General features: G+C 36.4%; 1 protein-coding gene across 1 annotated transcript; it reads right to left on the bottom strand.

Annotated features, from left to right (window-relative positions):
- Positions 1-45: 45 nt before the first annotated feature.
- LOC113225916 lies at positions 46-13,653 on the bottom strand. Its single transcript, XM_026458383.1, has 12 exons — positions 13,564-13,653; positions 10,706-10,786; positions 9,012-10,194; positions 8,390-8,530; positions 6,469-6,580; positions 5,840-5,983; positions 4,221-4,366; positions 3,681-3,847; positions 2,648-2,768; positions 2,004-2,119; positions 1,338-1,449; positions 46-186 (listed from the first exon to the last, which is right to left on the bottom strand). Exons 1-11 carry the CDS (start codon positions 13,651-13,653, stop codon positions 1,345-1,347), a joined length of 2,406 nt encoding a protein of 801 aa, XP_026314168.1. The 3' UTR covers positions 46-186; positions 1,338-1,344.
- Between the last annotated feature and the right edge of the window lie 1,023 nt (positions 13,654-14,676).

Raw genomic sequence — 14,676 nt, 5'->3', positions numbered from 1 at the left:
CTCAGTCGTGTTGTATAAAGTTAGAAATAAAATGCACAAAGTCATTTAACAATTTTTTTATTATAAACCGAACAACATTTGATAAACATGATAAATATCATTACAACGCTAAATATAATAAAATCAAAAATACATCACAGTCACGTCGGAAAATCATTTGATAATATTACACTAAACAGCCATTATCTGAAACAAGGAAAAATAGCTGATATCACTGAAGAAAACAAATTTAAAATTATATATCCAAAACAAGAAGTTTTCGGAATTGAAGAAATGTGCATGCGAACGAACGAGATGTCACGGCTCAGAGCGAATGACGCACTCAGCGTTGGTCGCAGAAACAAAATATATTATTCGAAGCGGAATATTTCTGAATTGATGACAACTCTTCTGGATTTCATGGTATTTCAAATGTACATACATCTACGTGTTAAAAAATATAATCAAAAGTTTGTAGTCATTCGCGTGTAGTCAGAAACTTGTCTGGATATTTCCTGTCTTCTTCGTAAAGTTACAGTACTTGCCATATTTATACCGCTCTTTATTCAATTGTGGATTCCTTCTCTCGTATTTAAAATATATAAATATAATAATATACTTTCAACGCAAAGAGGCGCCAGTTTCGCTAGGCTGCCGTCGTGGCCGGACGGTTAACACGCATGAGGTCCCGGGTTCGATTCCCGGGCCTGAAGAAATATTTATATGGCCTACATTTATTTCTCTCGTGATGTGAGGGGTGGGATTTGTGGTTGTCTACCTATGTGTGTATCCGTGGCACCCGGCAATACAGGGTTTCCCTAGCGGGCGTGGCCAAGCCGTAACGGTTTTTCCCTGTCCTCCGACCGGTAGGACGACCGGGAATATTTTTTACCATGCCTCCGATTGAATGGCTTTTTTTGTCACTTAGTTACATTTCGCCAAAATTAGTCAAAAAAAATCATTATTATATTTGCCGATTCTTGAGACCGAGTCCCTGAAAATATTAATTAGATATCCAAAATAATAATCATAGGAGAGGCGAGGACTTAAAACAGATACCTATCAGCATTGAATAATAACGTATTTGTTATAATTGTAAATACAAAGAAAAATTCCTTTCATCTGCCAGTACCCGAACCTACGTTTGAATAGGGCAACCGCTCTGCCAACTGAGCTACAGATCGATACGGCAGACGTTACAAAATTGTTACAGATTTGTGTTGTTTTTGCTTTTAACGACTTTTTTGGTTTTAATGACCAAAGCCCTTAAATAAATAGATATTGCTTGGTTGCAGTAATCATTGCAATCTTACACAAAGGTATAAATTACAAAATGGGAGATTTGCGTATACACTAACCTTAAACTCAAGTGACAGCGGAGGCTTGCTGTCGACTTTGTATGCTGAAATAGTCCGTCACCCGACTCTGTTGCCCCTCCTCCTTCATCACCAGCGGACATGGGAAGTATGCCTGCAAATTTTTAATAGAAAACCACCATGACACTCGGACATTAACTAAACTAACGGATAACATTGTTACAAGTTTGTATTGAGTTTAAACAGCTTGTTTTGCCGTGAGAAATTTATTAAGTTTCTTCACTCATTTAAGAGCGGTAGCCCTCGCATGGCAACACAGTAGATCAAATTTCAGAGATTTTTCTTTATATTGTTTGATTTTTGTATCAATAATAATAAACTAATAAATAACAAACTAGTGAAGTATTTCCCAAAAAAATAATATCATAATATTAAAATATCATGATATTCAATAAATAAATATTATAATTCTATAGAGTTCTTAGGTTTTCCCGATTGTTATATATAGGAAATGAACCTATATTTGTATTATTAAACAAGCCAACGTCACAAACGGTGGCTGACTGTCAACCGTGACGATGGAACCTGTAAAGGGTTCTAAACGTTGGTTTGCTTGAAAAAACAAATATACGCAGTTTAGATACGAAAAATATGAAAAAATCTTATAGAGTACGAGATTTTATTAGTTTGCTCATTATAAAACTTTACCTGAACAGATCTGGGTCCGCCCGAAATATCTACCGTGGGCACGACTTGCTGGGGCTTGAGGAATTTAACGAACCGGATCATCTCCCAGAAACTAGAATGCTCGCTGTACGGTATGCCTGTAACAATAAAGGAGTCATAAGCCATTTTTAAACGATTTCAAAAAAGGAGGAGATTCTCAATTAGACCCTTTTATTTGTATGTTACGCGACAACTTCGACATTTTGACGATTCTTTTTTTGTTGGAAAGAGGTTAACTCATTATTGTCGAGCTCTACGGGCTGACTGAAACCCATCGCTGTGGTATGTTACTGCAGCATATGCTGAGTAAAGTCCCGTGTTGGCATGACGCTGCAACACAGACCTTACCACATACTTCGTATTTATTTGAATTTTAATTGTCAATTAATTATTTGTATGCAAACTGTTTTTTGTGTGGCTTTGTGTATCTATTGGTCCCATTTAAATTTGAAGAAAATATTCCATCACTAAGGGTGACACACTAGGGGATGAATCTAGTTTCGAGCACTTTCCTGTAAACGATATCAATAAAACTTGACAAATAGATGTAATTCCACGAACTTTTAAGGCAGGTTTTTTAGTACTCTGTACTGATATGAGGTGCGATCACATCTACATATTCTAACCATGTATGGTGACAGGCTCCTTCTCGACGGTGGAGTTTTTCCCATTCTCCCATCCGCTCGGCTTGAACGCCACCACTTCGGTGAACGCGCCCTGCAGGGATTCCAGGTAACTGCTTAGTTTCTGAAATTTTTATTTTCAATTTCCATGTTAAAATTCCTACTTTCTGCATGGTATAATAAGACAAGTATGATAACTCCATACAAACGTACCAGTGCGGCTTGTCTGTGTATACACCCACCGCGTAGGAACGCACACAAACATACGCATAATCTCGCGGTTCACTTGCGTTGCATAGCGCGGGTCGTCACACGCACCATGCATAGTATATATATATTTTTTTAATACTAAGTGACGGGATGAACAACTCGTGTGGCTGGTGGTAAGCGATACGCCTGTCCATAACAGTTGCTGTGCCACTCAGAGCTTTAAATCACAAAGATCAGAGGGGCACTGCCACTGCGCCCGACACCCAAAGACATAAGTTGACAAGTCCCATGTGCCTGTAATTTCACCAGCATCTTGCCCTTCGAAACCGGTAATGAATTCGAAGCAGTAATGTTCACATTGCTGCTTAGCGGCAGAAATAGATAAGGTGGCAGTACTTCCCTGAACCAACTCTTTCACAAGGAGGTCTACTGCTACTAAAAGAATTAAAGCGATCGCTCTGTTTACACAATATCAAATAGTAGACGTGTTCATTGGTGTGTTTGTCGTAGTTGAAACAAAAGTCAACTTCAGAATTGTTCAGCATTTCTTTTCTATTTCATAGTCATACTCCGTAATCAAGATACCAATCCGCGTCTCTGGTATAAAACCCAAACAAGAGGAATTAAGTTATATAAGAGAAAGTGAAAACATGATGTACTAGAACTACGATGGAAAATATTTATTGAGGAACCTGATAATTAAACGAAGACATGGCTCAAAGGCCTTGTATCCAAGCCAAAACTCTTAATAAAAAAATAGGCATTTACGCGCCGAATAGGCGGGAGTTGTCCTACTCGCTGTTGTTATACAATCTATTACACTCACATCATGTGTAAGGTCCCTCATAGGCACGACGTGGAGCTGGCAGGCCTGAGACGGCGCGTGGCTGAAGCTGTGGCCTTCCACGATCTGTAGAACTTTGTCCTTTTCAGGGCACGCCCATACGGCACAACCTACTCTTTTTGCCATGCCAAGGAAAAATTTCTCTTTGCCTGAAAATATTTGTAAATTTTTTTTATACGTGTTCACAGAAAACAGATTGGAACAAAGCTAAAAAAATCGTCCTAACGCCATAATTTTTAGTCAAGTTCTTTGTTTTTTCGTTTTACCAGATCTTTTAACGGTTTTACATCTAGCTCACTTATGACTTTTAAAACTTTTGACTTTTATTATATTTGTTTTGAGAACCCAAGGAGTACAACAGGAAACAAATTTGACGGAATAAAATTTAACTAAAACTGTCTGAAGTTCTATAAGGGGCCAGCGTTTCTTGCAGCTCAAAAACGAGATACTGACCAACGTCTTTACCCTGCAATATGAGCCAACACAAAAATAACTATATGGTTCCAAAAATATGGTAATCACCAATAGTGTAAGTGCCGCACACAATGAGTACCGACGAGAACTTCTTCCCAACTTTCTCTAATGCGAGTTTCTTCTGTCGCAGATAGTACAACGCCATCTCTAGGCTTTGATCTTGTGTTGGAAAGTCGTAGCGGGGATTGCAGTAGCTGCAACAAGTGAGAATAACTTTCTTTTTTATTCATTTATTTATTGAGATTCGTCAGCAATTGTTACATCGATACATCTACATTTTACATAAAGGTGTTTAGCTAGACGCACAACAATTTAAGGAAGAACACAGCTTGCATTAAATTGAGCAGAATAGTCTTAATATTACAGTGTATTATACAAAGAAAAAAGAACAAACTGAATACAACGATAAAATGTGATAATCAGAATAAAAATATACATCCCAAATGTAAAGGTTTAATGTAATATAAATTTTTGCAATATATCATATTAACTTATTAAAACATAGGCATTGACCTACCAACAAACAGGGATAAATTTAGCAACTAGTTTGTGCAACGGCAATGTTGACATTAGGTAGGTACTATCAGGAAAGTCCACGCGTAATTAGTGATTGCTACTGAAAAGTGGCGCACGCGTGTCACGACTGTGTACTTCCAGACTTCTTAGTGCCCAGTTACACGATGCGAAACTTGTCGCGCGGCTGCTGCGTGGTGTCCACCCAGTTATCACGTTTTCACGTACATTAATGGCGAATCTGAATTGTATTCACTAGGCAACAACATTTAAATTCCTCGGAACAATACAACCGCGCGGTCGCCGCGTAGACCAAAGACAAGCCAGTCTCGCCCGCGCGCAAGTGGCGCTCATTTAAGTTAAAACGTAAAAGCTAAATAAATAGAGCGTATTTTGCAATGACAGTTAAATGCACACGGTCACTGTGCGGCAGCCACGCGGTCTCCACGCGATGAAATTCGTGTCGAATAAAAACACGCCCTTAGGGAGTCACCACACTTGTTAACGCAGAATCGCATTAAGTCTGTCTGAAAAAGCTTTATGGCCATGAACGTAAGAGCGAAAAAGACGTGCGTTTCACATCAGTTCACACGAACGCGTCTCGTCACTGGTCGGCAACGAATCTGCTTTCTGCCAAATCGCGTCTGGACGCATGCCGACGACAGCTAATCTTGGTTTACAAACAACGGTCATGTTAACGGTGAATCGGCTTAACGCGACAAGTATGGTTAAATACAATCGCAGCAAGACGAGTCCGGTGTTTGGTGACTCCCTTACGATTCTTTTTGCGTGCAAGCAGCGGCGGTCAGTAATGGCCACTCGTAGCGTGCTAATTCTTATCAACCAAAAGGGCTAGATCGTATTTTTATTACAAACAAAAGTATTCATAAAGAAAATAGGGTCAACAAAAAAGGGACGCGGATAGCTACAATCTGCGCTTGCAAACAAAGCTATTTTAGGATTGGAAAGGACTTTAGCGATAATACTTAAGCATTTTGTTATTATTTATATTTGAGAGTAAATACGTAATAAATATAGTTTTTAGTTTAAAAAAGTTATTAAAGCAAATATCTTTGCCACTGCATATACTTTACGTCTTATTTACATTACAATTGGAAAAGTTTATAATCGAGTGGTATATACAAAGAACTCACGTTGTGTCAAGGTAAATTGTACTTATATCCTTATTCCAGAAGACAGGGTAGGATTCCATTGCGGGCGAAGCCCTGAAGTCTCCTGTGTGCAGCAATGTTTTGCCGCTACTCAGCGTAAACAGGAGCATTATAGCGCCAGGACAACTGGGGATAATAACAATAAAAATATGCCAAACAATCACACCAGGGGGTCTACTTTCGTTCTCCGTCCGACATCCATCCGAAATAATTGCTGTTATAATACTCGACCAAATGAAAATACAATGTCAAGCATGAAGCATCATCGCATCATACATAGGTCTTTTCTAGTCTTTTTGGTCTAGTATTACTTATATGACAGCAATTGATTCGGATAGATGTCGGACTGAGAACGGGAGTGCACCCCCTGGTCTCAATGTACAAAATGTTTAATATTGAGGACCCAGAATACCATACCAGCAGCCACACTACCACAAACCTTAATTAAAACCAAAATTAAAGGCACCCTTAATGTCGGAAAACCGATTTTCCGTGTCGTCGAAATACTTCAAATCGTCATTTTTGGGCTCACTTCACATTACAGAAATACCATCAGGAATCACACAGCCGTGTGCTTTATCGCCTGAGAATAGAAAGTAATTGCAACTTACTGATTGGCGTCCACAGCAGTCACCTCAACACCGTCGAGAACGATCGGCTCGTCGAAATTTAACACGTAGAGGTACCTACTGTTCACGCCCAGACGCGACTCACAAAGTTCAGCTGTTAAAAAAAAAACAAGAGTAAAGGAGTCACCACGGTCATCGATCAAAAAAGCTTTATATGAGCGACATACATATGAACAAAATAATCTCAGTAAAAAACCGACCTCAAAAGTTCGTGGATTTGCATCTATTTGCTAAATTTTATTGAAATCAGCTACCGGAAAGAGCACGAAAAAGGATTCATCCCCTAGCTTGCCACCCTTAGAGGTGGAATATTGTCTTCAAATTTAAATGGGACCAATACTAACATAATCCTCTTTCCAACAAAAATGAATCATCAAAATCAGTTCACAAAAAAGAAAAAATACAGTCGAATTGAGAATCTAATACTTTTTTTAAATCGGTTAAAAAGGCGTGCGTTTCGCATCGGCGGTTCAAGCGGAAGCAAAATGTACAACATATTACATGGACATAGTTTTTTTTTTGACTGGCTTAAGTCGATTCCGCTTTAACAAGTGTGGTGACACCCTAATAATAAAAACGCAATACCTCTTTAAAAACTGCAGTGATCGCTGATGATCTTGGAACTTAGGCACTTCTTGTACCTAGCCACAGATATAATCTCCCCTATGCCAGTTTTTAACAAGCGACCTTTCATTTTTTAAAGGATGAATAAAGTTTTGTCGTCTCGTATTGTAAAAACTCACTTTATTTGACAGTTACGTTAACGACATCTTCATTCTGACGTTAATCTTCATCATATTTTCCTTAATCTACTTACCACCTTCAAAAACCTTAGCAGTAACCCACAGAACTAATCGATTTCAATTAGAATCAGCCGGACTACTCTATACCAAATTTACATGTTTTTTTAAATACAGAGTGCTAGTTACCTAACTACACTACTCTAAAAAGTTGTTTGGTATCCACAAATGTAGGAGCAGTAGAGCTCCTTGTGAAAGACTTTGTCCAGGGAAGTACTGCCACCTTACCTACTTCTGCCGCCAAGCAGTAACGTCGGCATTACAGTGTTCCGGTTTTGAAGGGTAAGGGTGCTGGTGAAATTACAGGCACATGGGACTTGTCAACTTATGTGTCTGGGTGATGGGCGCAGTGACAGTGCCTCTCAGATCTTTGCAATTTTGAAGCTCTGAGTGGCACTGCAACTGTTATGGACAGGCGTGTAACTTACCATCAGGCGCACAACTTGTTCGTTACGTCACTTGAAAATTAAATATAATAATACGACTTGATAAGGTTTTCAATCAAGTCAATTTCATATAACTCTGCAGTATAGGTAATGAAAGTATTTTTTCAGATCTATATTACGTATATTTTTTTTCAAACAAACTAACGTTTCGAGCCCTTTACAGGTTCCATATTCACAACTGACCAAGATGGTAAAGTCATCAACCAGTTATGTCAAATATTAATGCAAATAGCTACAGTGAAAAGTGTGGTTTGCATTAATATTAGACATAACTGGTAGATTACTTTGCAATCTCAATCAGTGCAATGGGTCCTTTCTTTATAATATCAAGTGACAGGACGAACTAGTCGTGCGTCTGGTGTTAAATAATACGCCTGTCCATAACAGTTGCACTGTCACTCAAGGGCTTATAAGTAGCAAAGATCTGAGAGGCACTGCCGCTGCGCCCGTCACCCTGATGTGTAAGTTGACAAGTACCGTGTATCTGTACTTACACCAGCACGCTTACCCTTAAAAACCGGTACGCAGTAATGCTTGACGGCAGAAATACGTAAGGATCCGAAACGTTTGCTTGTTTGAAAAAACATATAATATACGCGATTTGGGCCCAAAAAATAACAATAACAATCACGAAAATCTAGGAACTCGACAACTCACCAGTAATTTTGGAACAGTACAAAGCTTTGTTGAACCCTTTCTTGAGTCCCGCGTAGTGGTCCGAGTGGAAATGGGTGAGAAAGTAGTACTTCACCTGCGGTATGTCGCCGTAAGAGAAAGCGTCCACTGCGAAATGGGTGCCTTAAAAAATAATTATTTCATAGAGTATTTAACTCTGGACCGAAAAAGAGAAAGTTAAATTTGCCCCAATTGTCATAAGTGTGATGAAATTAACGAAATGTTTAGTGTTTATGTGAAGTGGTTGAAAATCTATTTGGAAGATTTTTTGTTACGAACCCAGCTAAATTAAACATGGTAAAGTACATGTTGAAGGGTGAATTTTAAACGAACTTTTTCTGTTTGAGTTTAATTTTGAAAGTTTTGAAATGTTGGCCTTCAAATAAGACGCTTTTATTCTCATATTCTGCGAAAGTGGCATGACTGTGGCGCTGCAGCTGTGGTTCTAAATATTGTATGAAAATCAGTAGAGCCAGGGCTGCAGCACCGCAATGGCGCCACTGCAGCTCTAGTATAAGTGTCTAATTTGAAGATGCCCTAAGTGTAAAACCAAAAAGTACAACGAATACATGAATAAATATACAAGTTTTATTGCAATATGTACCTGCAATTATCTTAAAATGGGGTATTCTCGGTGTCGTCGCTGTTCTGTTCGTACGTATTTTTGCTGATAGGCTGAACTGCATGGGGTCTACATTCTTTCTCGGAGACTGCGACTGTGAAGTGTCACCGTGAAACCGCTGCACCTCAGAAGTTTGGCTTCTGCTGTTCTGTGGTCTTGCGGACTCTGTTTTTGGAACGATAGTTTTGGGTTTCGGCGATCCATCTTCCTTCCTCGATATGTACGAGCTTCGACTCAATTGGCGTTCGCCTTTTAAGGTATCCGCCACACCTAGCCTTCTGCTCATATCATCACACACATTACCACATGGACCACTCTGCGCCACGAGCGTCTCCTGTACAACTACAGCACTATCAGTATGCCTAATAAAGTAAGTATCAATAGTCCTTTGTTTCAGACCACAACGCGCCGACGTCACATTTTTTACTCCTCTTGTTTTCGTAAAGCTCTTTTTGAATTTCCTCCTATCGGTAATTTGTCTTTTCACTAATTTGTAATTTGGTGGTTGAACTATGACGTGAGACAGCCTTTCGATGGCATCTGTATTTAAAATTAGAATTGAGTTCTCTTCAGACTTTTGCTTTTTTATTTCTAAGTTGACAGATACAGCTAATTTCTTTGGTGGGCTTGGAGATTCGTTTACTTCATCATCGCTTTCTAATTCTTTAATAGTATAATCTTCTATCATTTCACAATCAACTACGGTAATATTATCCTTATGAGAAATTTCGATATTCTTTATACTGCTACGCTTTGTGCTGACATTCACTGTATCACAGTTTATGACTCCAAAGGATACGGAAATGGCAGGTGTTGAATTTACTTCATATACAACAGTGCTTTTGCTATGGTCTAGTAAATTTTGATCAATTTCAGTAGCAGAAGAAACCGTTATTAAAGATTTGTTGCGATTCCTAAGATCATCTTCTTTATTTGTTCCTGTATTTACACAAGCAACTATGTCCTGTGTTGAGGAATGTTCTAGGTCTTCAAAAGAGAAGGGACTAGACGCTGCGTAGTTTTTAACCGAGTTTAAGTCTTCAATAGCTGAAAACCCAATGCTGCATTCATCGATGGTTTTTTGTTTTTGTACTTTATTTGGCTGTATGTTCTGTGCGTTTTGAAAGTTTTCTTTGTCAATTCTTTTAGTGTTCTGCGTGAAGATCTAAAATAAGATGCAAGTTCTTTAAGCAGCAAATTAACTTAGATTATAACAAAGTGCAGAGGAGCATTCAATGCGGTTTCAGTATCTACAAAATAAAAACCATGCCTCTCGCTTATCAAAATGCATACTAAAAAAATTTAAATTGTCTTAAGAAAAAAACCCATATTAGTATTTCCCACAGGATGAAAATCTTCAGAAGCAGGGAAAGTGAATCCCCTGGTTCCAACAGGACTTTCATTTTTGTACTTTATAAGTGCTCACATAAATACACTATAGATATTTTAATACATTAGTAACTTGTGACTAAAATAAGAAACAAATAATGAATAAAGGAAAAATAACATGCAATAAAAATTGACAAAAACAACTTGCATTCCAAAATTTATTTGCTATATACTTATTGTTGTGGATAAATTTATAAAGTGGAATGTCTATATATAAGTATAGCAATCCTTGCTTGCAGTCCTCTGCAAATCACAAATAAGAGAGTAGAGAATGTTAGAGAACTTACTTGTTTTACTTTCTTTGGTGAATTTTTTACATTATTCTTTCTCTTTCTTATTGAAAGAGAACAACGACTCACAATCGAATTCTGTTGAGAAAAAATATATAATATTGCATAACTATGCACAATATCATTCCGCTTATCCTAAAAAGTATCTTAATTATTAGGAACTAAAACATGAAATGGATAATGTATAAACTCACAAACAATCCGGCAAGAAAGTAGGCATGGAGAGGTCTTTAATCAATGATTATTTATTGATTTATTTAGTGCTTACAAAGTAATTATCATAAAAGGAAAATGTATGTATATGAAGGTATAAACAAAATCACAATATAAAACTATCCAAGCTATCGTCTCATCGAAAACCGCAACCCACATACTGCTGAATTACGCCACTGATACAAAGCGCCAAAAACACATACGCAGTTTACTTGTATTTAATCCATGAAAAGGACATACGCTACCAGACTCAGACATCATAGGGCACACAACATTATACATACCTACATAATTATTAGAAGTCACAACTATAGGTACTTATTACATGTAGATATAGCACCTTGAATAATAAATTGACGATATTTGAAATTAAATTGTTTTTTTCTTAAGAAATGCTAAGGCTAAAAGTGCTAAGAATAAACGGGCATATATGAAGAGACTGATAGGAGTGGAGGAAGCAAGGGAGATTTGTCATGAGAGTAGCAAGTGGAGGTGTATAGGCTCTCTGGTGGGAGACAGGCATGATGATATTCACTCATCCGAAGAACAAAGTCTAATGTGATTATACTGCAAAAAAAGGATGGTACATGAGCTCATTATTCAAACTAAGACCTATCTTATAAAATTGAACAGTGGTCAATCTGACATACACAGTGAAGAACAACAAACAAAATGTAAAATGTTCTGAGAATAAGCAGTCTTGCACATAGGTCTTTGTTTCAAATTGAGTCAATATGTATGTAAAATTTTTGGGAATTTACAAAACAGATTATTTTTAATGACACAAAAAATATCCAGTCTAGCCCGTCTATCACTTCTTTCAAGAAAAGGTTTAAAGCGCACTTTCTTGCGGAACTATCTTAGTAATCATCTTATTGTGTTTTTACTTATTGTACCTGTATGTACATATTACACTATTTACATATTGATGCTATTTATTATTATTCATTACAATGCTTATGCAAGTAACTGTATTTTTTTTTATTCATGTCCTTTATTTATATTTATAATATTTCTTCCACACTTTCTCTTGCATGCTATGGCCCGCTTATAACCTTAGCTCTCACTGCCCTGGGTTGGCTGGAAGAGATCTCTTTTAGAGATAAGTCCACCTTTGCTCACTTTCTGTTAATCTAATATTTCTGATGTATCTTATTCGGTGCAATAAAATATATATATATATATATAAATCACAACTATATAAAAAATAGTACCGTTTGGTATGTAGAAAGACATAATTGTGCTCAATTACATTATTACATGCTTAAAAAAGAAAATGCACTCCCGGATTCATAATTCGAACCACCCCACCTTGCATTTTTATCCTTAAAAGGCTAGAATATCAAAACATAGTTATAATTGAAGAAAAAGTTTTCTTTGGCTTCTTAAAATTAAAATTTTCAATGACTTATGGAAACACGTTTAGTATACCAGTTTGCAAGTTACCTCATAGTTCTTGTCATTTAATATTGAAAATGCAAGGTGGCTTAAATTATGTGTCCGGGAGTATATATTATGGATTAACGTGACAAAGGGATTAAAGTGACATTTGTGGAAAAACAACATTTTATTCAAATTTCAAGAAAAGTGCCATCTTGTGTGCTGAAAAGATTCACTAATTACCATGGTAAATAAATAAACCAATGGACACCAGCGCAAGTACCAAGTAAATAAAACATAATTGATCACATACTATGTGCAAGTAAAAAAATATTTACATTATTGCTATATTTTGAATATTTGTCTGTTTATTTTGACAAATTATGGTTGCTAATTCAAAAAATATAGTAAATTATTTCTATAGCAAGTGTGCTAAGAATATACACACCCCAGTCTTAGATTATAAGTGCGGATACAAACAGTAAACTCATTAATTACCTATTTTTTTTTTTTCAATTCATATTATTTGCTCTATATACAAGGTAAATATTAACTGTAAACTTAAAATCATTTTTGTAATGTAAAAAAATGTAATCTGTGTGTTTTTTTGGACATAACATTTGACACAATTGAATACTTCTTGTATACAAACACACAGCATGAGGTTGAGCAGCAGCATGTTGTTATTGGAATTAATATTATTCATATCAAAATTGTTATTGTGATAATTGAAAATGATAAATTATTTTAAAACTTTTAAGAGATAATGTATCATTATCAATTATCATAATAATAACATATCTTACGTGTAAAAGATCATTGTTTGTTTTTTTTAGTCTATTTTGTCCATTTCACGAAAAAATTTACTTTTCGAATTTGGTCAGTTTATTATTGAGGGTGTGATATGGTAAAGGAAAATATTCTCCCTACAAAGCTTTATCGCTTCAGACCTTGGAGTATAATGCTTCTTCTTCTTCTTCTTCGTCTTCTTTTAAATGTTATGGCCCCATCGAAGTAATCGATGATAGACTTTTAAAGTAACTTTAGTTCAAATTAAATTTCAAAAGTTTACTTGTCAGTATTCTCATATAACCACCACAAATTAGAAAGATATAGTATAACCACCGTACTTACATAAATTTTGACATAAAACTTCAAATGAAAGCCAAAAAAATTGGATTTTATTCCAGATAAAGCAACATTAAACAGTTATAAACAATAAATATACTAAAAAACAGGTTATTTAACGCAATTGAGCTCACTTGTGTCAATGTAAGGTCTCCCGGCTGTTTTTTTATTCCTCTTGGGTTTAATATAGACGGCAAATAATCATTAATGTCATAATTATTCATTTTCCATTATTATTTCTCTTTCTATAGATTACAATTCACAAAATTTATCTCATACAAACACCACATCAAATCCACTCAACTGAACACTATACTCACATCACACTCACATACACAGAACACTATACTCACAAGGAGTCTCACGTATCATTCTAATTCAATTGGTTTTTTTAAGAGTTTTGGCATGGATATAAGTTCTTTGAGCCATGTCTTCGTTTAAATTATCCGGATCCTCAGTAATATTTTCCATTGTGTTTCTAATACATTATGTTTTCACTATATAATATAACTTAGTTCACTTATTTGGGTTTTTTAAATAGTCTTATGCGGCGGGAGTCAATATTTATGTTTTCACTTTTACTTAAATCTAAGCTTAAATCACATTACCTTCTATCACTTTGAACAAAAACGTTGAATTCGTAATTATTGGAATTTTTAGAATAAAATCTTTTGTAATTTGGTTTAAAATAAGAAATATAGTTCTAACTTACTTCATCACTATTTCTTTCTTCGTTTTTTCTTCATAATATACCTACAATAATAACGTCGCGTCGGGGTCACCACTTTAAAAACTTAAGTGGGTGGTCCTATTAACCACGCGGATTTAACGTGCTCACTATGGGGATTCCAGGTAAAGTCAAAACTCCGTTATAATTTTGTTGTCACACTTTTATTGTTTACTGCCAAATAGTATGCGGTACAAAACAATTAGAAGATTTACACAGATTTATTCGGAACTATTTATGGCTAGGAATATTGCTGGAATCGTTCGAACCGGGCGCGCGACGGGCGATGACTGGCTGCGCACACGCGGAGGGCTGAAAACGTAACGTCAGCACATGAGGGACACATCTTTATAAACGCTGTACTTGTAACCTCAAATGGCCGCCTTTATCTTCATTCTACAATGTAATTGGTGCACCATACAAAAGTACTACTACTAGTTGGTAAAAAATATCGATATCGATTTATTTTTTCAGTTGCTCATCCCTAGTCCAAAGACAAGCATACACACAAGATTGGATT

The sequence above is a fragment of the Hyposmocoma kahamanoa genome, unplaced genomic scaffold (genome assembly GCF_003589595.1).
Source record: "Hyposmocoma kahamanoa isolate Upper Pololo Valley unplaced genomic scaffold, ASM358959v1 180, whole genome shotgun sequence".
NCBI lineage: Eukaryota > Metazoa > Arthropoda > Insecta > Lepidoptera > Cosmopterigidae > Hyposmocoma > Hyposmocoma kahamanoa.
This window is presented reverse-complemented; position numbering and strand designations above follow the sequence as displayed.